At 53.2% G+C, this 24,601-nt stretch overlaps 1 protein-coding gene across 2 annotated transcripts in view; it reads right to left on the bottom strand.

Annotated features, from left to right (window-relative positions):
* LOC141078018 (fatty acyl-CoA hydrolase precursor, medium chain-like) overlaps nt 1–23,049 on the bottom strand; it is a 35,853-nt gene extending 12,804 nt beyond the window's left edge. Inside the window, exons 1-11 of one of the 2 annotated variants that reach the window (XM_073564811.1) lie at nt 22,740–23,049; nt 22,163–22,367; nt 21,885–22,023; nt 20,923–21,056; nt 20,471–20,624; nt 20,247–20,360; nt 17,738–17,833; nt 17,511–17,651; nt 16,975–17,052; nt 16,759–16,906; nt 15,798–15,947 (exon numbers count right to left, since the gene is read on the bottom strand). In XM_073564811.1, coding sequence (XP_073420912.1) covers nt 15,798–15,947; nt 16,759–16,906; nt 16,975–17,052; nt 17,511–17,651; nt 17,738–17,833; nt 20,247–20,360; nt 20,471–20,624; nt 20,923–21,056; nt 21,885–22,023; nt 22,163–22,367; nt 22,740–22,791 — 1,411 coding nt within the window. In that variant the 5' untranslated portion in view covers nt 22,792–23,049. The remainder of the gene's footprint in view (nt 1–15,797; nt 15,948–16,758; nt 16,907–16,974; nt 17,053–17,510; nt 17,652–17,737; nt 17,834–20,246; nt 20,361–20,470; nt 20,625–20,922; nt 21,057–21,884; nt 22,024–22,162; nt 22,368–22,739) is intronic. The other variant, XM_073564810.1, reaches the window with a different exon arrangement.
* Between the last annotated feature and the right edge of the window lie 1,552 nt (nt 23,050–24,601).

Genomic DNA, 24,601 nt, shown 5'->3' with positions numbered 1-24,601 from the left:
TAAGAAGTTGGCCATCCAACTTGATCACCCATGATGGCGGAACTCGCCCCGTTGACGCTGGCATCTATTAATGTTGCCAGCATAAAGTCAGATGTGGCTCGCTTCACGGCCTTTGATTTTTTCTCCCGGATTGAGGCAGAAATTTTATTCTTGCAAGAGACCAGACTAACAGACATGGGGGCCATCTATAAAGCACGGAGGGAGTGGAGGTGCGGGCCCTCATACTGGTCTCTTGCGGCCGAGCCGTATAGCGGGGTGGCAGTCCTTTTTAAGACTGCAGCTGTTGAATGCCGACGGGTTACTGAGTTGGAAATGGGGAGGTGCCTGATCCTAGATGTCTTCATGAGGGGACAAGAGCTCCGGCTCATCAACATCTACGGCCCGCAGTCCAAGTGGGACCGCAAATGTCTCTTCCTGAGGATCAAGCCCTTTCTTTTTACGAGCCAGCAGGTGGTCTTCGGTGGGGACTTCAACACCATTACGAGGTCCCGTGACCGGGGGGGTCCCGGAGATCGCCTGGCTTATGATAGCGTCGCGTTGAATAGCATAGCCAGCGAAGCTCGCCTGGTGGATGTCCACATCCGGCACACCCCAGGTCACGGAGGTTTCACCTACCATAGGGGTAGCTGTAGGTCTAGAATAGACAGGTTTTTTTTGAAGGAGGACGCCATCTTTTCTGCTGTGTCCGCCGTTGAGGTGGGTTTCTCCGATCAAAGTCTAATTTTCTTTTCTCTGAATGTTGCAGAGACTCATCGGATGGGAAGAGGGCTGTGGAAGCTCAATTCATCCCTGCTGGAAGAAGCGGAGGTGAGACAATCCTTCGAGGACTTTCTTCAGAGCCAGGTACCGCTGTTGGATCTCTGTAGTAGTAAGTCAGAGTGGTGGGAGATCTTCAAAAAGCGGGTGGCGGGGTTCTTCCGTCAACTCTCGAGCCTCAGGAGTCTGAACAGGCACCGCTTGTACCAGGCCCTGGGGAGGAAACTCGAGCAGCTTGTCTCGACTGGAGGTGACCGTGAGGAAATCTCCAGAGTGAAATCTTTGCTCAAGAGGTGTCAGTATGATAGACACACATCTTTAGTTTTCGAGAGGGACTTCGGGAAGTACCGCTCACCCGACCCTTACAGAAACTGTAAGATGTCAGTGAATTGTAAGATGGTGACAGGACTGATCGACAGTACGGGGTCCCTGAACAGATCCAAATCAGGGATCCTGGAGGTGGTCAGATCCTTCTACTCACACCTCTTGGAAAAGAAGGATCTGGATCGGGACAGGATGTCGGCTTTCCTGGCTGAAACCGTCCCTGAGCCAGGGGGTGATCCCTCTCTTGGTGTTTTGGCAGAGGAAATCAGGGAAGAGGAAGTGAGACTGGCCATTGATGGGCTTCGGCCCAAGAAATCGCCAGGTCCGGATGGCTTAACATCCGAGTTCTATAAGACTTTTAGGGACTCCTTGGTCCCCCTCTTGACAGGGGTATTTAATGAGTGTCTCTCCTCGGGCACTCTTCCCGACTCAATGAGGAAGTCAGCCCTCATTATTCTGTCAAAGGGTAAGGATCCGTCCCGTATCGAGAATTGGCGTCCCATAGCGCTTCTCGATACGGACCGGAAGGTTCTGGCCAAGGTGCTGTTTAATCGGCTGGTGAAGTTTGCACCCCGGCTCCTTTCAGGGGCCCAGCATTGCTCTGTTCCGGGCCGCAGTACTTTTAGTGCTGTGCTCGGTGTCCGAGAGGCAGTGGAGCAGGGTAGGGCAGGTCACTGGAGGGGGTACTTGCTGTCATTAGATCAAGCGAAAGCCTTTGACCGGGTCAACCACGAGTACCTCTGGTCCGTCCTTTTGAGGTATGGTCTGCCTGGGAGGTTTGTAAAATGGTTAGAGATCTTGTACCAAGGGGCTGAGACTTTTCCGCTGGTGAACGGTTGGTCAGGTCGCCCTTTTGAGGTGGGTTCTGGGGTCCGTCAGGGCTGTCCGCTGAGCCCGCTTTTATACGTGTTCGCGATCGATCCCTTCCTAAGGAGGGTAGATCGTGGACCGTTGGCGGGAGTCGGGATGGACCAGGCGGGCTCTGGGTCCTCTCTGAGGGTGGTGGCGTATGCCGATGATGTTTCCCTTTTCGTGTCCTCGAGAAGGGAGGCGGATTGGGTCATGTCGGAGGTAGTGCGCTACTCGGAGGCATCCGGGTCCATGATCAACCGGGATAAGTGTGAAAGTCTCTGGCTGGGAGGGGGAGATCCCAGGTTTGATCTCCCGGACACCCTTCCAGGGCCCCAGGCCACCGCCAAAATTCTAGGCATCGAATTTGGCCCCGGGGATTACCCCCAGCAAAATTGGGAGGGCAGACTTAAGATCGCTGCCCAAAAGGTGGACCAATGGAAGGGTTGGTCTTTAACCCTGAGGGAAAGGGTTGCCCTGGCTAAAGGCTTTCTGCTACCTTTATTAATATACCTGGGCAGTGTGTGCATCTTGCCGGAACCTCTCTGGACACGGGTCTATAGCCTGTTCTTCCAATTGTTATGGGGGAATAGGCTTAACCTAATCAAGAGGGAGGTTACATACCGTACGAGGAGACTAGGCGGGTTGGGTATGGTAAACCCGGTGGTGTTTCTAGTAAACACCTTTCTTAAGACTAACATCTCCAACCTCTGGCTAGAGAGGGCTCCTCCGTGGGTAGTCTCCTGCAAGGGTTGGCTTTGGCCTTTCTTCCAGGAATGGGAGACAGGAGGGCAGGTGAAGGACCTACGCACACCTCATGGGCATCTCCCGGCTTACGCTACCCCGGTTCTGAAGGTGATCCGCCGGTGGGGTCTGGGAATGTGGGAAATCAGGACCATGTCGAGGCAATGCCTTGACAGGAGGGTCCTGTTGACACATTTCCAGAAGCCCCTGGCCCTTAAGGATTGCCCAGGCCGGGATCTGGAGGTCGGGCTGGGGCTTTTAAATTCTAAGCGGATCCCCATGAAGTTTTGGGACTTGACCTGGCGTTGCTTCCACGGGAGGCTGTATGTAAAGGATAACCTGAAGTGCAGGAAATCCGATGATCGGGGTTGTCCCCGTGAGGAGTGTGGCGACGTGCTGGAAAGCATGGAGCACTTCCTGCTTCAGTGTCCCTTTAATGCAGAGGTGTACAACAGGGTGGGTGCTTCCATACGTTGGCCGCGGCTGGCGTCCCTCTCCTACGCTGAGTGGGTTTATGGCGCGTTCAGATCCCTGGGTGGCCGGGACCCGTGCACTTTATTTCTAGTCAGTGTAGTGGTTAGGTTCTACACTTGGAATGCACGGTGCCTAGTTTCGACGCGGAAAAAAACTCTTCCGAGGGATGAGGTGGTAGGAAACATCTTGGGTGACCTGGTGAAGGTCCGTTCTTTGGAGTTCGAAAGGTTGGGTGTGAGGAAGGCCTCTTGGCTTTGGAGGGGCCTCTCCTTTTAGAAACGCACTCAAGGGAGAGCTAGCTCCGTGTGAATGAGGGTAGGGATAGCATAAGTTTCACTGGGTGTTAGGGACAGAATTAGGGGCAGATAGGGACAGGGAGGGACAGGCACTGAGGGACAGATAGAGAGTTAGTTATGATAAGTTAGGTAGAGTAGGGGCAGGTAGGGACAGATAGGGACAGTTTTTTTTTAGGGACAGAAGTAGGGACAGTCTTAGTTGTTGAGGGACAGGGTGAATGTGTTAGTGAGGGATGGGGCCTCCAGAACTCCTTTCCTGGTGTTGGGCTGGTGCATGTCACTTTAGCTTTTTGTTTTGGAAGCATGAAATTTAATGGATATTGGGCTTGCAGGCACCAAACTTGGGCCTGTGGCAAGGTTTTTGGAAATGTGGTTAATGCTTATTGTTTGGGTAATATTATCAATGGTTATAGCAGGTCGTATCTTAGGTGTATAACAAGTGTAGTATGTGCTTTTTGTGTATCTGTACATGTATGCAGTATTGTATGTATGTCGCTAGGATGGTGCTTTTAAAAAAAAAAATGTATATATTATAGTTAGGAAAGGGGGAAGGGGTACAGTCAGGTTGGGTGGGGGTTTCTTGCGGGAGGGAGGGGGGAAGTTTGGACCCTGGAATGGACCCTGAGAAATCAAGGGCCGAAGATCAGAAGGAGATGGCCTGGGAACTACACCAAGGACCATGGGAAATATATAAGGAAATGTAGATACGGGCCATAAACTTTCCTGGACCCTGAGGTGCTGTTTTTTTTTCTGAGGCCATAAACTTTCATGGACCTAGGTGTGGAAAAGGCTACGAACTTGTGGACCTGTGGTGTGGGTGGTGGGAAAAAAAAAAAAAAAATAATAAAAAAAAAAAATATATATATATATATAAAAAAAAAAAAAAAAAAAAAAGGGAAAAAGGGGGGTGGTTTCTTGCTGTGTTGAGGGGAAGTAGTTGAGGGTCTGCCAAGATGGCTGTTTTTTCTGTTTAAGGCAGTGGGCCAGAAAAAGTGTTTACTTTCCTGTTTTAAATCCAGTATATAGGAATGAATGGGAGCATGAGTGAAGGTGTGAATGGGGTTGAATGTGAAGGAATGGATTTTTGTTTGTTTGTTTTCTTTGTTTTTTTTTTGGAGGTTCCTGCTGGGGGTCCCTCAGGCTGCAAAGCCTGGAGACACTGCACTATGTCCTTCAGAGATGGACTGTCGTAAGCTAGCATATTTGCACAAGTTTTTTTTTGTATGTCGGTGTGGTTTATTTTAGTTCATGTATCGTGGTTTTTGATTTCTGGAATGTTGTTTTTGTCTGTCTTATGTATTGTGTTTTTGATATTTTTATAATAAAAGAGATACAGGATGTAACTCAGGATCAGTAATGTAATGTATGTACACAGTGACTGCACCAGCAGAATAGTGAGTGCAGCTCTGGGCACTCCCAGGAAGAGGAGGAGCGTCTGAGCTGAGCGTCTGCAGGCTGGGGTTTTGCTAAGCTCCTGGGAAGGGAGGTTTTTTTTTCCTGCAAGGACTTTCCATCTGCCCCCTTCCCAGGAAAGAGGACTCTACCTGGGACTGAGCGCCGGGGCCGTGCCCCTGGCTCCCACCCCCCCGGCAAGCCAGCTGGGGGTGGGGGGGCCTCATCCACCATCAGGAGGCCCAAGGCACAGCCAGCCAGTCCCAGGGATGGGGAAAAAGCGGACCCCAGGGGGCCGCAAGGCTCCAGGGTCCGGGACCCCTGAAGTGAAGACTGTGGCGGGCCCTTCCCCCGGAGGTGCAGCAGCCGGCAGAGGTGAGGCGGGGCCCCCCCTTAACATCTGGGGCTCCAAGGTTGCGGGAGAGCCGGCTACCACCTACGCCTCCCGCATCCATGCCCACCTCTCCGAGTACGAGGAGGCCGGCAAGCAGCTCAGGAGACTCCGGGGGGAGTTGGAGGGAGCCCGGGTCATCAGTAAAAACAGGCTCCCTGCCTCAAAGAGAGCGGAGGTCGCCGCCACAGTCAAGCGGCTGAAAGGGGAGATTCTGGCCCTGGAGGGCCGGCGAAGTTCCATCTTGGCCGGCAGCAGCCCCTTTGCTGAAAAGCTACAAAACGAGGACCGGTTCAGGGCCATGGCCGGTGGGTCTCCTGGGGGGTCAGGAGGCCCCATCCAGGTGGAGGAAAGCGAGGAGGAGGAAGAGCAAGATGGCGCCCACACCACACCCGGGCCGCCTCCACCTGAAGACCTGGCGGACACCAGCGTGAGCCAGGTAACATACAGTGGGATAGCCCCCGAGCAGGTGGCCCTCCCGCTGGACTCCAGTAACGCGGAGGAAAGCGGGAGTGAGGGGGAGGATGGAGGGAGCGGGAGTAGTTCTGAGGGGGGCTGCCTCATCCTTAAACAAGTACGGCAGACGGAATCCCCAGCACGGTTTGGCACGCTGTTGTTTGGGGATGAAGTCTGCCCGGAGGATGAGGCAACCGGGAGGAGGAGAAACAGGAGGCGCAGGCGTAAGGCCTCTGAAGGCGTGGAGGAACAACTGGTTTTTGCTCCTCTTCCCGGGGCCCCTCTATCCCGTTGTGTGGAACCCGCTACCCACCCCGGCTCGGGCCCTGTGGTGAGTCCGCAGCGAGGGAGCGGGGAGAGTGATGTCTGTTGTGACCTGACTGTCGCATCTGGTGACAGTTCAGACCAGGGCAGCGACATGGAGGTCGGTGCTGGTTGTGGTGGTGGTGTCCGGGCTCAGCCCTCGGTGGCAGGGGGGGCTGGCCTGGCACCAGGTAAAGTTGGTACAGCCAGGGCCGCACCTCCGGCGGCGAGTGCTGGGGCTTCTGGACCCCCCACGTACGGATCCGCTAAGTCTGGATCGCTAGTGGGGGTCCAGAAACCTAGGAAGGGCGAACAGAACATCAAGCAGCAGCTGAGGCGGTGCAAAGTGCTGGTCGCTCCCATGTCGGCGCCTGTGGTGAGAGCGGGGTCTCCGGCACGTCGACCCAAAAAGGGGTCCGTGCAGGGGGCTCCGCCGCCGCTGGGTGACGAGGGGGAGTGGCCGGCCTTGCCTGTCTCAAGTGGTGGGCATAGGGTGGCGGCGGTGGTCTTTGGGGGGGCGTGGCCTCCCCGAATGTTGCCCGGCCTGCAAAGGCTGCGGCATGCGGGGGGGCGTGTCCTCCTCGGCCGTCGTCCCACCCGCTGCGTCCGTGTCACCCGGGGGAGGCGTGGCCTCGCAAGGGGTCGCTGCTCTGCCCGTGGTGGCCGTGACTGGCGGGGGGGCATGGCCTCGGTGGTCGCAGCTCCGCCCGCTGTGCTCGCGTCACCCGGGGGGGCCATGGCCTCACAGGGGGCCGCGGCTCTGCCTGGGGTGGCTGCGACCGGCGGGGGGGCGTGGCCACAGCGGGCCCGCTGCCCTCTGTCCCACCCACCCTTCCAAGTAATGCTGTGCTGCCCCCAAAAGCTGGCGGAGAGTTGTCGGGGTCCCCGGCCCACCTACCTTCATCTGAGGGTGCGGGGACTCTGGCGCTCCCTGGCAAGCCGGCGGCGGGGGTGAAGAAAAGTGCAGGGCAGGGAGCGGTGCCAGTGGCCGTCCCTGCCCAGAGTAAACAAAACTTGGAAAAAGTAAAAAAAAATGGAGTTGAAATCAGAAGCTGCTGCTGCTCCTAGGCCCAGCCAGGGCAGAGTGCAGGATGTGATCAGCACTGAGGCATTTAAAGGGGCAGCGGCGCTCCTGGACAGGAGCTGGAGTAGCTCCCAGCAAGAGAGCTCAGGGCCCCCAGCAGGCAAAGAGAGGAACTGCACTGGTTCAGGAAATGTAAATAATGTAAATAATGTTGCTATATTCACCAATTGTGCGAGTGAGAGTGAGTACGAAAGCGGAGTGGACATATTTGAGGAGATGTTTGCTGAAGTGAATGGTGACATGAGTGACATGGATGAGGGAGTGAGTGCTACTGTGAATGTGGGTGAGTGTGCTGGGGTGAATGCAAATAATAAAAGAGTGACTGGGAGGACGAATGAGGGTGCTGGCACAAGTGGTGGTAGTGGTGGGAGGGCTGGCCCGTCTGCCCCTCCGGCCGCGAGACCCCAACGCAATTATGCGGGGGCCGCGGCTGGGGGTCGGGGTGGTTCGGGGGGGTCTCCGGGCTCCAGGGATGGCGTTTTGCACCGCCGTTTCCTGGAGGCTCTCAAAAGGGGAGATAGATCAATAGTTGTAGAGGGGAGGACAGTGGACTTGTCTTTCTGGATAGAGAGACACGGCCTTGCTGCCTTCCAAAATCAAAGGGAGGGAGGGACTGTTTGGTCTCTCCCCACAGCCGGGCAGGGGCCGCCAAGAAGGAATGTGGTCCGTCTTAGGTGGGGGGGCAGTGAAGCTTGTCCACCTAGGAGCAAGGTGGTGGAGCTCCTCCTTAAGATGGGCTTCGGGGCGAATGACATCTTTGCCCTGATACACCCTTCGGCGTCCCGCTTCTTCGACGTCAGCTTCGTGCGGCCAGAGGGGCTTGAGCTCTTTTGGTCAAATTACGAGCTGGTGCGAGAAGAGCCCGGATGGTGAGACTTCGTGGCTCAAGCGGTGTCTCGCCAAAATTCCGTCAAGCGAGTGACCGTGGTTACATGTAACGAGTCTCTCGCAGGCGTGGACATCATGACGTGGCTTTCCCGTTACGGGGAGGTCACCGAGGTCCCAAAAAAGAACAGGGACGAGTTCGGCATCTGGTCGGGGGGCTGGACCTTCATGGTCAAATTGAAGGTTTCCGGCGGCACGGTCACCCACATCCCTTCCTCGGCGTTCCTGGGAAGGGACAGGATCCTGATCTTCTACCAGGGGCAACCGAGGGTCTGCCACAAGTGCTGCGACCCCACCCACTTCAGCACCAACTGCAAGGTGCAGAAGTGCGCGTTGTGTGGTGGGGTAGGTCACCTGGCCGCCTTGTGTAAGGATATTCGGTGCCACCTGTGTGGTGACCTAGGTCACCCTCTCAGCCGCTGCCCTCGCTCTTTCTCTAATGCCGCCGCAGGCCCAGTGGGGGGAGACCGTGTGGGGGCAACCCCCGGTGGCGCTTCTTCTGCTGTGGCAGGTGGTGGCGGAGGAGGAAGGGCTGAGGGGTCAGTGAGGAAGGGCAATGCTGCAAGGGGCCCCGCGTACCAGCGGAGGCAGGAAAAGCGCCAGGGAGGTAGGGGACAGGTGGAGCCTCGGGCAACCGGGGTGATGCCTGCTCCTCCCTCCAGGCCCGTGGCCAAAGCCTCTGAGGCCCTGGGGGAGAGTGCGGTGAGTGAGGAGATCAGGAGGATGGAGAGAGAGGAGAAAGTGGCTGACTCGGACAATTCCTCTCAGTAAGAAAGTGTTGATGAGGAAGTCCAAGAGCAGCCTACAGCATCAGGTGGCAAAACCAGGCGTGCCAAGCGCAAAACGGGGGGGAAGAAGGCTGACAAGCCTTCAAAGTCTCCCCTGCCCCCGACCACCAGGGTGCACACGGAAGGGCCCGCTGACCCCCCCCTCTGATCAGACTCTCCAACCGGTTCAGCGCCCTCGGAGGTTCAGATGATGAGCCGCAAGACGAGGGTGCTGGGCCGGGGGCAACACCGGAGGGTCCTTCAGGGGGTTGTGGAGTCCGTCCCTCAGGGGGCACTGTTCCTCCTGAGGGGGGGATAGACCTGGAACCCGGGGGCGAGGACACCAGGGGGGGTGGGATGGACACGTCGGGAGCTTCCCTGAAAAGGAAGGTGTCAGACCCCTCCCCAGGTGGAGGTGATAGCGGGGTAGGGAAGAAATTGGCCATCCAACTCGATCACCCATGATGGCTGAACTCGCCCCATTGACGCTGGCGTCCATTAATGTCGCCAGCATCAAGTCAGATGCGGCTCGCTTTACGGCCTTTGATTTTTTTCTCCCGGATTGAGGCAGAAATTTTATTCTTGCAAGAGACCAGACTAACAGACATGGGGGCCATCTATAAAGCACGGAGGGAGTGGAGGTGCGGGCCCTCATACTGGTCTCTTGCGGCCGAGCCGTATAGCGGGGTGGCAGTCCTTTTTAAGACTGCAGCTGTTGAATGCCGACGGGTTACTGAGTTGGAAATGGGGAGGTGCCTGATCCTAGATGTCTTCATGAGGGGACAAGAGCTCCGGCTCATCAACATCTACGGCCCGCAGTCCAAGTGGGACCGCAAATGTCTCCTCCTGAGGATCAAGCCCTTTCTTTTTACGAGCCGACAGGTGGTCTTCGGTGGGGATTTCAACACCATTACGAGGTCCCGTGACCGGGGGAGTCCCGGAGATCGCCTGGCTTATGATAGCGTCGCGTTGAATAGCATAGCCAGTGAAGCTCGCCTGGTGGATGTGCACATCCGGCACACCCCAGGTCACGGGGGTTTCACCTACCATAGGGGTAGCAGTAGGTCTAGAATAGACAGGTTTTTTTTAAAGGAGGACGCCATCTTTTCTGCTGTGTCCGCTGTTGAGGTGTAGTTCTCCGATCATTGTCTAATTTTCTTTTCTCTGAATGTTGCAGAGACTCCTCGGATGGGAAGAGGGCTGTGGAAGCTCAATTCGTCCCTGCTGGAAGAAGCGGAGGTGAGACAATCCTTCGAGGATTTTCTTCAGAGCCAGGTACCGCTGTTGGATCTCTGTAGTAGTAAGTCAGAGTGGTGGGAGATCTTCAAAAAGCGGGTGTCGGGGTTCTTCCGTCAGCTCTCGAACCTCAGGAGTCTGAACAGGCACCGCTTGTACCAGGCCCTGGGGAGGAAACTCGAGCAGCTTGTCTCAACTGGAGGTGACCGTGAGGAAATCTCCAGAGTGAAATCTTTACTCAAGAGGTGTCAGTATGATAGGCACACATCTTTAGTTTTTGAGAGGGACTTCGGGAAGTACCGCTCGCCCGACCCTTACAGAAACTGTAAGATGTCAGTGAATTGTAAGATGGTAACAGGACTGATCGACAGTGCGGGATCCCTGAACAGATCCAAATCAGGGATCCTGGAGGTGGTCAGATCCTTCTACTCACACCTCTTGGAAAGGAAGGATCTGGATCGGGACAGGATGTCGGCTTTCCTGGCTGAAGCCGTCCCTGAGCCAGGGGGTGACCCCTCTCTTGGGGTTTTGGCAGAAGAAATCAGGGAAGAGGAAGTGAGACTGGCCATTGATGGGCTTCGGCCCAAGAAATCGCCAGGTCCGGATGGCTTAACATCCGAGTTCTATGAGACTTTTAGGGACTCCTTGGTCCCCCTCTTGACTGGGGTATTTAATGAGTGTCTCTCCTCGGGCACTCTTCCCGACTCAATGAGGAAGTCAGCCCTCATTATTCTGTCAAAGGGTAAGGATCCGTCCCATATCGAGAATTGGCGTCCCATAGCGCTTCTCGATACGGACCGGAAGGTCCTGGCCAAGGTGCTGTTTAATCGGTTGGTGAAGTTTGCACCCCGGCTCCTTTCAGGGGACCAGCATTGCTCTGTTCCAGGCCGCAGTACCTTTAGTGCTGTGCTCGGTGTCCGAGAGGCAGTGGAGCAGGGTAGGGCAGGTCACTGGAAGGGGTACTTGCTGTCATTAGATCAAGCGAAAGCCTTTGACCGGGTCAACCACGAGTACCTCTGGTCCGTCCTTTTGAGGTATGGTCTGCCTGGGAGGTTTGTAAAATGGTTAGAGATCTTGTACCAAGGGGCTGAGACTTTTCCGCTGGTGAACGGTTGGTCAGGTCGCCCTTTTGAGGTGGGTTCTGGGGTCCGTCAGGGCTGTCCACTGAGCCCGCTTTTATACGTGTTCGCGATCGATCCCTTCCTAAGGAGGGTAGATCGTGGACCGTTGGCGGGAGTCGGGATGGACCAGGCGGGCTCTGGGTCCTCTCTGAGGGTGGTGGCGTACGCCGATGATGTTTCCCTTTTCGTGTCTTCGAGAGGGAAGGCGGACTGGGTCATGTCGGAGGTAGTGCGCTACTCGGAGGCATCCGGGTCCATGATCAACCGGGATAAGTGTGAAAGTCTCTGGCTGGGAGGGGGAGATCCTAGTTTTGACCTCCCGGACACCCTTCCAGGGCCCCAGGCCACCGCCAAAATTCTAGGCTTCGAACTTGGCCCCGGGGATTACCCCCAGCAAAACTGGGAGGGCAGACTTAAGATCGCCGCCCAAAAGGTGGACCAATGGAAGGGTTGGTCTTTAACCCTGAGGGAAAGGGTTGCCCTGGCTAAAGGCTTTCTGCTACCTTTATTAATATATCTGGGCAGTGTGTGCATCTTGCCGGAACCTCTTTGGACACGGGTCTATAGCCTGTTCTTCCAATTGTTATGGGGGAATAGGCATAACCTAATCAAGAGGGAGGTTACATACCATACAAGGAGACTAGGCGGGTTGGGTATGGTCAACCCGGTGGTGTTTCTAGTAAACACCTTTCTTAAGACTAACATCTCCAACCTCTGGCTAGAGAGGGCTCCTCCGTGGGTAGTCTCCTGCAAGGGTTGGCTTTGGCCTTTCTTCCAGGAATGGGAGACAGGAGGGCAGGTGAAGGACCTACGTACACCTCATGGGCATCTCCCGGCTTACGCTACCCCGGTTCTGAAGGTGATCCGCCGGTGGGGTCTGGGAATGTGGGAAATCAGGACCATGTCAAGGCAATGCCTTGACAGGAGGGTCCTGTTGACCCATTTCCAGAAGCCCCTGGCCCTTAAGGATTGCCCAGGCCGGGATCCTGAGGTCGGGCTGGGGATTTTAAATTCTAAGCGGATCCCCATGAAGTTTTGGGACTTGACCTGGCGTTGCTTCCACGGGAGGCTGTATGTAAAGGATAACTTGAAGTGCAGGAAATCCGATGATCGGGGTTGCCCTCGTGAGGAGTGCGGCGACATGCTGGAAAGCATGGAGCACTTCCTGCTTCATTGTCCCTTTAATGCAGAGGTTTACAACAGGGTGGGTGCTTCCATACGTTGGCCGCGGCTGGCGTCCCTCTCCTATGCCGAGTGGGCCTATGGAGCGTTCAGAACCCTGGGTGGCCGGGACCCGTGCACTTTATTCCTAGTCAGTGTAGTTCTACACTTGGAATGCACGGTGCCTAGTTTCGACGCGGAAAAAAACCCTCCCAAGGGATGAGGTGGTAGGAAACATCTTGGGTGACCTGGTGAAGGTCCGTTCTTTGGAGGTCGAAAGGTTGGGTGTGAGGAAGGCCTCTTGGCTTTGGAGAGGCCTCTCCTTTTAAAAACGCACTCAAGGGAGAGCTAGCTCCGTGTGAATGAGGGTAGGGATAGCATAATTTTCACTGGGTGTGTTAGGGACAGAAGTAGGGACAGGGAGGGACAGATAGAGAGTTAGTTATAAGTTAGGTAGAGTAGGGGCAGGTAGGGACAGAAAGGGACAGTTTCTTTAGGGACAGAAGTAGGGACAGTCTTAGTTGTTGAGGGACAGGGTGAATGTGTTAGTGAGGGATGGGGCCTCCAGAACTCCTTTCCTGGTGTTGGGCTGGTGCATGTCACTTTAGCTTTTTGTTTTGGAAGCACGAAATTTAATGGATATTGGGCTTGCAGGCACCAAACTTGGGCCTGTGGCAAGGTTTTTTTTTTAAATGTGGTTAATACTGATTGTTTGGGTAATATCACTGGTTATATAAGCAGGTCGTATCTTAGGTGCATTACAAGTGTAGTATGTGCTTTTTGTGTATGTGTATATGTAGTATTGTATGTATGTCGTTAGGATGGTGCATTTTAAAAAATGTATATATTATAGTTAGGAAAGGGGGAAGGGGTACAGTCAGGTTGGGTGGGGGTTTCTTGCGGGGGGAGGGGGGAAGTTTGGACCCTGGAAAGGACCCTGAGAAATCAAGGGCCGAAGATGAGAAGGAAGATGGCCTGGGAACTACACCAAGGACCATGTGAAGCATATAAGGAAACGTAGAGACAGGCCATAAACTTTCTTGGACCCTGAAGTGCTTTTTTTTTTTTTCTGAGGCCATAAACTTTCATGGACCTAGGTGTGGAAAAGGCTATGAACTTGTGGACCTGTGGTGTGGGTGGTGGAAAGAGGGAAAAAAAAATAAAATAAAAAAAAAAAATTTAAAAAATAAAAAGGAAAAAAAGGGGGGGGGGGGTTTCTTGCTGTGTTGAAAGGAAGTAGTTGAGGGTCTGCCAAGATGGCTGTTTTGTTTTTTTGTTTAAGGCAGTGGGCCAGAAAAAGTGTTTACTTTCCTGTTTAAAATCCAGTATATAGGAATGAATGGGAGCATGAGTGAAGGTGTGAATGGGGTTGAATGTGAAGGAATGGATTTTTTTTTTTTTTTTTTTTTTTTTTAGGAGGTTCCTGCTGGGGGTCCCTCAGGCTGCAAAGCCTGGAGACACTGCACTATGTCCTTCAGAGATGGACTGTCGTAAGCTAGCATATTTGCACAAGTTTTTTGTATGTCGGTGTGGTTAATTTTAGTTCATGTATCGTGGTTTTTGATTTCTGGAATGTGTTTTTGATATTTTTATAATAAAAGAGATACAGGATGTAACTCAGGATCAGTAATGTAATGTATGTACACAGTGACTGCACCAGCAGAATAGTGAGTGCAGCTCTGGAGTATAATATAGGATGTAACTCAGGATCAGTAATGTAATGTATGTACACAGTGACTGCACCAGCAGAATAGTGAGTGCAGCTCTGGCGTATAATACAGGATGTAACTCAGGATCAGTAATGTAATGTATGTACACAGTGACTGCACCAGCAGAATAGTGAGTGCAGCTCTGGAGTATAATACAGGATGTAACTCAGGATCAGTAATGTAATGTATGTACACAGTGACTGCACCAGCAGAATAGTGAGTGCAGCTCTGGAGTATAATACAGGAGGTAACTCAGGATCAGTAATGTAATGTATGTACACAGTGACTGCACCAGCAGAATAGTGAGTGCAGCTCTGGATTATAATACAGGATGTAACTCAGGATCAGTAATGTAATGTATGTACACAGTGACTGCACCAGCAGAATAGTGAGTGCAGCTCTGGCGTATAATACAGGATGTAACTCAGGATCAGTAATGTAATGTATGTACACAGTGACTGCACCAGCAGAATAGTGAGTGCAGCTCTGGAGTATAATACAGGATGTAACTCAGGATCAGTAATGTAATGTATGTACACAGTGACTGCACCAGCAGAATAGTGAGTGCAGCTCTGGAGTATAATATAGGATGTAACTCAGGATCAGTAATGTAATGTATGTACACAGTGACTGCACCAGCAGAATAGTGAGTGCAGCTCTGGCGTATAATACAGGATGTAACTCAGGATCAGTAATGTAATGTATGTACACAGTGACTGCACCAGCAGAATAGTGAGTGCAGCTCTGGAGTATAATACAGGATGTAACTCAGGATCAGTAATGTAATGTATGTACACAGTGACTGCACCAGCAGAATAGTGAGTGCAGCTCTGGAGTATAATACAGGAGGTAACTCAGGATCAGTAATGTAATGTATGTACACAGTGACTGCACCAGCAGAATAGTGAGTGCAGCTCTGGAGTATAATACAGGATGTAACTCAGGATCAGTAATGTAATGTATGTACACAGTGACTGCACCAGCAGAATAGTGAGTGCAGCTCTGGAGTATAATACAGGATGTAACTCAGGATCAGTAATGTAATGTATGTACACAGTGACTGCACCAGCAGAATAGTGAGTGCAGCTCTGGAGTATAATACAGGATGTAACTCAGGATCAGTAATGTAATGTATGTACACAGTGACTGCACCAGCAGAATAGTGAGTGCAGCTCTGGAGTATAATACAGGAGGTAACTCAGGATCAGTAATGTAATGTATGTACACAGTGACTGCACCAGCAGAATAGTGAGTGCAGCTCTGGGGTATAATACAGGATGTAACTCAGGATCAGTAATGTAATGTATGTACACAGTGACTGCACCAGCAGAATAGTGAGTGCAGCTCTGGGGTATAATACAGGAGGTAACTCAGGATCAGTAATGTAATGTATGTACACAGTGACTGCACCAGCAGAATAGTGAGCGCAGCTCTGGGGTATAATACAGGATGTAACTCAGGATTAGTAATGTAATGTATGTACACAGTGACTGCACCAGCAGAATAGTGAGTGCAGCTCTGGAGTATAATATAGGATGTAACTCAGGATTAGTAATGTATGTACACAGTGACTGCACCAGCAGAATAGTGAGTGCAGCTCTGGGGTATAATACAGGAGGTAACTCAGGATCAGTAATGTAATGTATGTACACAGTGACTGCACCAGCAGAATAGTGAGTGCAGCTCTGGGGTATAATTCAGGATGTAATTCGGTGATTTCCCCCTAAAGACCCTGTATGTGTTCTCATTTTGTATGAACAATGACCTATAGGGGATAGTTGGGGGCCATAGTTTGGTTGCTCTGGGCCTTACGTAGGCGCTGGGTCATATTGTTCATGTATAGACTCACCAGAAAACATGACACCTTTATCGAGGAAGGGTCCTCCAACCACGAAGAAGATCTCGTCTCCATGATCGGCCTTCACGTAGTCGGGTTTTAGATCCTTGAAGATTGAGGGTCGGTGCTGAAATTCATAGAAGTAGACGGGAGCCCCGGAGTCTGCAGAGAGAAATCATCAAGTCTGCAAACTCCATGATGTATGTGTGACCCAGCCGGGAGGTGTGAGATGTGCAGGCTATAAGTGGCAGATGGAAGGCAGCAGCTCTGGCGGTGAGTAGAGGAATAATTGTGGCTCAGCAGGTCTAGGCATGACAAGAGTAGAGGACATGGCTCGGCAGCTCTGGGGATGACTAGAGTAGAGGAGGTGGCTCGGCAGCTCTGGGGGTGACTAGAGTAGAGGAGGTGGCTCGGCAGCTCTGGGGGTGACTAGAGTAGAGGACATGGCTCGGCAGCTCTGGGGGTGACTAGAGTAGAGGACGTGGCTCGGCTGCTCTGGGGGGTGACTAGAGTAGAGGACGTGGCTCGGCTGCTCTGGGGGGTGACTAGAGTAGAGGACGTGGCTCGGCAGCTCTGGGGGTGACTAGAGTAGAGGACGTGGCTCGGCAGCTCTGGGGGTGACTAGAGTAGAGGACGTGGCTCGGCAGCTCTGGGGGTGACTAGAGTAGAGGAGGTGGCTCGGCAGCTCTGGGGGTGACTAGAGTAGAGGAGGTGGCTCGGCAGCTCTGGGGGTGACTAGAGTAGAGGACGTGGCTCGGCAGCTCTGGGGGTGACTAGAGGACATGGCTCGGCAGCTCTAGGAGTGACTAGACGTGGCTCTGCAGCTCTGGGGGTGACTAGAGTAGAGGACGTGGCTCAGCAGCTCTGAGGGTGAGTAGAGGAGGTGGCTCGGCAGCTCTAGGGGTGACTAGAGGACGTGGCTCGGCAGCTCTGAGGCTGACTACCTATGTGTGCAGGTGTCGGACCCTTGTACCTCGGTGATGAGCCGCCGTTCTCAGAGCAGGGATGACAAAGATCATGTCCCCACATAAGTCCAGGAAGCCGTCTCTGATTGTCAGGGGGTCGCTGCTGTTCCCGAAATATTCGTCCATCACGAGGGAGACGATCTCCGGCCGGACGTTCTGCAACACAGACATTCAGTGACACCAGGGGACGCGTCACTGTCCCCAGCGGAGGGCGCCGCACTCACCAAAAGCCGCACGCTGCCCAGGATCTGCTGCACATGATCTCGCAAGATCCCTTCCTTCAGTCCAGTAATGTTTATGCCCTGGAAACAAAGTACAGGTCACGAATGGTGGACGGTCCGGCCCCGCACCGCCAGTCTGCACCGCCCCCACCGCCAGTCTGCACCGCCCCGCACCGCCAGTCTGCACCGCCCCCACCGCCAGTCTGCACCGCCCCCACCGCCAGTCTGCACCGCCCCCACCGCCAGTCTGCACCGCCCCCACCGCCAGTCTGCACCGCCCCCACCGGCAGTCTGCACCGTCCTCACCGCCAGTCTGCACCGCCCCCACTGCCAGTCTGCACCGCCCCCACTGCCAGTCTGCACCACCCCCACTGCCAGTTTGCATCGCCCTCACCGCCAGACTGCACCGCCCCCACCGCCAGACTGCACCGCCCCCACTGTCAGTTTGCATCGCCCTCACCGCCAGACCGCACCGCCCCCACCGCCAGACCGCACCACCCCCACCGCCAGACCGCACCCAACATAAGAACGATCAGTACCTGAGGGATCATGTATCCAAACTCCTGATTATTGACCCCGATAATGAAAGGAACGGGGTTCACGGTGCCGTTAGTCAGCAGCTCCTGCGCCGTTCTGCTGAGAAACCTCCCGTCAACACGTCCAGCGAAATACAGGCGACCCTGCGAGAGTGGAAATATAGGGCTAGTACAGTATCACTGACCAACCCAGCAGCCGCCATCACTGCGCCAAGGGGCCCAAATAATACCAGAGAGCCGGAGAGCACGGACATCTCCTCCTCAGTCTTGTCCCTCAGACAATCCAAGAGCGAAGACGAATCACAGGAGGAAGCATCACTGACAACCTGAAAAAACAAGGGGCATAGTAAGTATACACAGGCAGAGATCAGCGGCGCCATCACCAGAGATCAGCGGTGACATCACTGAGAATGCCTCCTATCCATCACCAGAGATCAGAGGTGACATCACTGAGAATGTCTCCTATCCATCACCAGAGATCAGAGGTGACATCACTGAGAATGTCTCCTATCCATCACTAGAGATCAGAGGTGACATCACTGAGAATGCCTCCTATCCATCACCAGAGATCAGAGGTGACATCACTGAGAATGCCTCCTATCCATCACCAGAGATCAGAGGTGACATCACTGAAAATGTCTCCTATCCATCACCAGAGATCAGAGGTGACATCACTGAGAATGTCTCCTATCCATCACCAGAGATCAGAGGTGACATCACTGAGAATGCCTCCTATCCATCACTAGAGATCAGAGGTGACATCACTGAGAATGTCTCCTATCCATCACTAGAGATCAGAGGTGACATCACTGAGAATGCCTCCTATCCATCACCAGAGATCAGAGGTGACATCACTGAGAATGTCTCCTATCCATCACCAGAGATCAGAGGTGACATCACTGAGAATGTCTCCTATCCATCACCAGAGATCAGAGGTGACATCACTGAGAATGTCTCCTATCCATCACCAGAGATCAGAGGTGACATCACTGAGAATGCCTCCTATCCATCACCAGAGATCAGAGGTGACATCACTGAGAATGCCTCCTATCCATCACCAGAGATCAGAGGTGACATCACTGAGAATGTCTCCTATCCATCACCAGAGATCAGTGGTGACATCACTGAGAATGCCTCCTATCCATCACCAGAGATCAGAGGTGACATCACTGAGAATGCCTCCTATCCATCACCAGAGATCAGAGGTGACATCACTGAGAATGCCTCCTATCCATCACCAGAGATCAGAGGTGACATCACTGAGAATGCCTCCTATCCATCACCAGAGATCAGAGGTGACATCACTGAGAATGTCTCCTATCCATCACCAGAGATCAGAGGTGACATCACTGAGAATGTCTCCTATCCATCACTAGAGATCAGAGGTGACATCACTGAGAATGTCTCTTATCCATCACTAGAGATCAGAGGTGACATCACTGAGAATGTCTCCTATCCATCACTACAGATCAGAGGTGACATCACTGAGAATGTCTCCTATCCATTACTAGAGATCAGAGGTGACATCACTGAGAATGTCTCCTATCCATCACTAGAGATCAGCGGTGACATCACTGAGAATGTCTCCTATCCATCACCAGAGATCAGAGGTGACATCACTGAGAATGTCTCCTATCCATTACTAGAGATCAGAGGTGACATCACTGAGAATGTCTCCTATCCATTACTAGAGATCAGAGGTGACATCACTGAGAATGTCTCCTATCCATTACTAGAGATCAGAGGTGACATCACTGAGAATGTCTCCTATCCATTACTAGAGATCAGAGGTGACATCACTGAGAATGCCTCCTATCCATCACCAGAGATCAGAGGTGACATCACTGAGAATGCCTCCTATCCATCACCAGAGATCAGAGGTGACATCACTGAGAATGCCTCCTATCCATCACCAGAGATCAGAGGTGACATCACTGAGAATGCCTCCTATCCATCACTAGAGATCAGAGGTGACATCACTGAGAATGTCTCCTATCCATCACTAGAGATCAGAGGTGACATCACTGAGAATGTCTCCTATCCATCACCAGAGATCAGCGGTGACATCACTGAGAATGTCTCCTATCCATCACTAGAGATCAGAGGTGACATCACTGAGAATGTCTCCTATCCATCACCAGAGATCAGCGGTGACATCACTGAGAATGCCTCCTATCCATCATCAGAGATCAGCTGTGACATCACGGAGAATGTCTCCTATCCATCACCAGAGATCAGCTGTGACATCACTGAGAATGCCTCCTATCCATCATCAGAGATCAGAGGTGACATCACTGAGAATGCCTCCTATCCATCATCAGAGATCAGCTGTGACATCACTGAGAATGCCTCCTATCCATCACCAGAGATCAGTGGTGACATCACGGAGAATGCCTCCTATCCATCACCAGAGAACAGAGGTGACATCACTGAGAATGTCTCCTATCCATCACCAGAGATCAGCGGTGACATCACTGAGAATGTCTCCTATCCATCACTAGAGATCAGAGGTGACATCACTGAGAATGCCTCCTAGCCATCACCAGAGATCAGAGGTGACATCACTGAGAATGCCTTCTATACGTCACTAGAGGTCAGAGGTGACATCACTGAGAATGTCTCCTATCCATCACCAGAGATCAGAGGTGACATCACTGAGAATGTCGCTTATCCATTCTGTTGCGCTGACTCCCAGGCACCCATTATGGGTGATATATGGGGTCCCTTTGGATCTCTTACCTTCTGGGTGTCGGTGAGATCTTTGGACTTGGCCTCCACGAGATGGGGGATCAGGGCGACTCCGCTCTCGGCGATTGCTCGGTGGAACAGACCTTTGGACATTGGGGACAGGAGCTGTGGTGACAGGGAATAAAGCTTGAGGTGACGCCACTGATAACGGGGACCCTGAGGAACGTTGTATGTGTAACATTGCATGTTATATCGGACCACCAGTGGGCACTCACCAGGACAGACACACTGACTCCGCCGGCCGATTCACCAAATATGGTCACTAAGTTCGGATCTCCACCGAAATCCGCAATGTTCTCCTGAATCCATCTGAGAGCGGCCACCTGGTCCAAGAAGCCGTAGTTTCCTGGGGCTTGTTCATCTCCGGTGCTGGGTAAAAATTGACGTCAGAGTTTTATCACTATTGAGAGATAAGCGGCGCCTCTCTGGTTTTTACTACATTAGAAGAAAAGTCAGCCTCTCAATAGCGCCGTCCTCCTTGGCATCCCTCCTGGTTGTAACTATAGTGAGATGCCCAATACTATCAGTGAGAGGATACAGTCGGGGGCCCAGGTGGAGATTTTACTCTGGAGCCCACAGCAGCTGGTTATGACACTGGCACAGACCCCTCAGCTCCACCGTCAGATCACCGCCTGTCATTCGGAAAGCCTGAGGATTAACCACTCACCTGAAAAATCCCAAGAATCCCAGTCTGTACTGGATGGATGCAACAACCACATTCTCAAATGCACTCAGTGCGGACCCCTCAAACATCCCGGCTCCCCCTGACCGTAGTCCTCCTCCATGAATAAATACCATCACCTGGAAAGAAACGGCACAGGCAGAGCTTCATCATAGCACACGAGAAGCTTGTGTGGGGACACATGACAGTCGGAGAGACGCGGGTCTCCTCTGTCTATAGCCCCACAACAGCCGGAGAGACGCAGGTCACCTCTGTCTATAGTCCCACAACAGCCGGAGAGACACGGGTCACCTCTGTCTATAGTCCCACAACAACCGGAGAGACACGGGTCACCTCTGTCTATAGTCCCACAACAGCCGGGGAGACGTGAGTCACCTCTGTCTATAGTCCCACAACAGCCGGAGAGACGAGGGTCACCTCTGTCTATAGTCCCACAACAGCCGGGGAGACGTGGGTCACCTCTGTCTATAGTCCCACAACAGCCGGGGAGACGTGGGTCACCTCTGTCTATAGTCCCACAACAGCCGGAGAGACGCGGGTCACCTCTATCTATAGTCCCACAACAGCCGGGGAGACGTGGGTCACCTCTGTCTATAGTCCCACAACAGCCGGGGAGATGTGGGTCACCTCTATCTATAGTCCCACAACAGCAGGGGAGACGTGGGTCACCTCTGTCTATAGTCCCACAACAGCCGGGGAGACGTGGGTCACCTCTGTCTATAGTCCCACAACAGCCGGGGAGATGTGGGTCACCTCTGTCTATAGTCCCACAACAGCCGAGGAGACGCGGGTCACCTCTGTCTATAGTCCCACAACAGCCGGGGAGACGTGGGTCACCTCTGTCTATAGTCCCACAACAGCCGGGGAGACGCGATTCTGCTCTGTATATTCTCACCATTATCTTGATCCTCTTTGTAAGATGGACAGGTTCTCTGACAATTACTTACAGGCAGTTTGGTGTCCTTCTCTCTGTCCGCGGGGGTGAAGATGTTCAGGTACAGGCAGTCTTCTGACAATGGGGGTATCGTCTGGGAAGTTTTGAAGAAGCTTGTCATTTGCTCCAGGACTCTGAGGCTTTGTAGACATCTAGGAGATAACGATTAGTCAGGAGTAATGTCGTTCAGGTATAGCGCCACCAGCAGGTCACTGTAGGGAATGTCTCCAGTCCCTGGAATCTCTGAGCATTTATAAAATGGAGGAGATGGTTGGATTATTAGTAACTCACAGGGCGGCGTGCTCCTGAGCCTCCCGCACGGAGCTCCAGGGCTCGGGGGGTTCTGGGGATGCAAATCTCAATGACCCCACTGGAGGTTTGGCAAAGGGGACTCCATAGAAGCCATGGACCTTCTTGCTGGTCTCCTTCACTGTCAGGATCTTCCCTCGAAGCTTCCCGTATTGTGTCTCCACCTGCGGGTGAACGTCCTCCAGGCCTAGAAACAGTGGAGGTCAAAACATAAACTTCAAGTTCATACTTTATATGTGGATTCAAATTGTGAAAAATACTGTGCAGATATGTGACCTTATACTCCAGAGCTGCTCTCACTGTTCTGCTTGGTTTTATTGGTAACCTTTGGCGAGCTGGTGGACGGTCGGACCCCTACACCTCAGCTGAGCTCCTGTAATTCAGGGCCACTTCTCCTACATCAGAAGACTGCTGTAAACTGTCCACCTCCCATAATGAAGACCCCCAGAGCAAACACCGACCACCAGGGCTTATTGGGGGATTTTATATCGGCAGCTCTATAGTAGAGTCCAGAGACCCCCCAGGAGTCACAGCAGAGCGCTCTCCTATTTTACTTCACCTGATCCCAGGACGAGAGGTGTCAGGAGCAGCGTGAGGAGCAGGAGGCCCATGGGAGGATGATGTCCGGGGTGCGAGGCTTTTCTGTCCGTCGAGTCAGGTCCAGCTGGGGCCACGTCTGCTCAGGGCGAGAGCTCTACACAAGTCACACTTTGCTCTCTGCTGCAATCACGGATCTGGGCCAGGAGCGAGGAATGTGAATAACCTGAGGGCTGCAGGGCAGAGCTCAAGGACAATGCCCTCCTGGACACAGCGAGGACACCACCATACTGCAGATCACGGGGTCATCATCGCTCTATGTCCCCAAGAGCTCACGAGCCAGCCGTCCATCACAAGCCAGCCGTCCATCACAAGCCAGCCGTCCATCACAAGCCAGCCGTCCATCACAGGAGCCGTCCATCACAAGAGCCGTCCATCACAAGCAAGCCGTCCATCACAAGAGCCGTCCATCACAAGCCAGCCGTCCATCACAAGCCAGCCGTCCATCACAAGCCAGCCGTCCATCACAAGAGCCGTCCATCACAAGAGAGGTCCATCACAGGAGCCATCCATCACAAGAGTGGTCCATCGCAGGAGCCGTCCATCACAAGCCAGCCGTCCATCACAGGACCCGTCCATCACAAGCCAGCCGTCCATCACAAGCCAGCTGTCAATCACCAGAACCGTCAATCACAGGAGCCGTCCATCACAAGCCAGCCGTCCATCACAAGCCAGCCGTCCATCACCAGAGCCGTCCATCACCAGAGCCGTCCATCAACAGAGCCGTCCATCACAGGAGCCGTCCATCACAAGACCCGTCCATCACAAGACCCGTCCATCACAGGACCCGTCCATCACAAGACCCGTCAATCACAGTGCACCGCACTCATCACCCCAACATTATACTGAAAATAATAATCCTATAGATGTGAGACCGTATGGTCGACAGATAAGCGATGCTACTCAGTGGTGCTGCAGACTGTGGAGGTCTCATCATCAAGTAGAAGAAAAGGAGGAAAGAGACTGAGTAGAGAAGGAAGAGACAGACACCTTAATCAGAGCAGAGAAGTGGTGGGAACGCGCTATTGTCCCAATATCCATGTAAGATCACAGACCTGATGTGCGGTGGGATCTGTATCACGTCTGTGCAATGAGATCGGTGTCCCGACTGTGCGGTGGGATCTGCGTCCGGTCTGTGTGGTGGGATCTGCGTCCGGTCTGTGTGGTGGGATCTGCGTCCGGTCTGTGTGGTGGGATCTGCGTCCGGTCTGTGTGGTGGGATCTGTGTCCGGTCTGTGTGGTGGGATCTGTGTCCGGTCTGTGTGGTGGGATCTGTGTCCGCTCTGTGTGGTGGGATCTGTGTCCGCTCTGTGTGGTGGGATCTGTGTCCGCTCTGTGAATTGGGATCTGTGTCCTATCTGTGCCGTGTGATCTGTATCCCGCCTGTGTGGTGGGATCTGTGTCTCGCTTGTGTGGTGGGATCTGTGTCCCATCTGTGCTGTGGGATCTGTGTCCGCTCTGTGAATTGGGATCTGTGTCCCGTCTGTGCCTTGTGATCTGTGGTCCGTCAGTGCCGTGGGATCTATATCCCGTTTGTGCGCTGGGATCTGTGTCCCGTTTGTGCACTGGGATCTGTGTCCCGTTTGTGCGCTGGGATCTGTGTCCCGTTTGTGCGCTGGGATCTGTGTCCCGTTTGTGCGCTGGGATCTGTGTCCCGTTTGTGCGCTGGGATCTGTGTGCACTCTGTGAGTTAAGATGGCTTTAAGGGCTTTAAGGTGCAATGATACATTGCGCTGCTGTAGGTATAATCCAAGGAGCTTTATTGGTGCCTACGCGTTTCCTGAGCTGTCCCAGCTCACTTCATCAGGGCATGATACAGGCATG

Source organism: Dendrobates tinctorius, unplaced genomic scaffold (genome assembly GCF_039654945.1).
Source record: "Dendrobates tinctorius isolate UK_male_01 unplaced genomic scaffold, ASM3965494v1 ptg000490l, whole genome shotgun sequence".
NCBI classification, from domain to species: Eukaryota; Metazoa; Chordata; class Amphibia; order Anura; family Dendrobatidae; genus Dendrobates; species Dendrobates tinctorius.
Note: the sequence above shows the minus strand (reverse complement) of the source record. Positions and strands in the feature narration are given on the sequence as shown.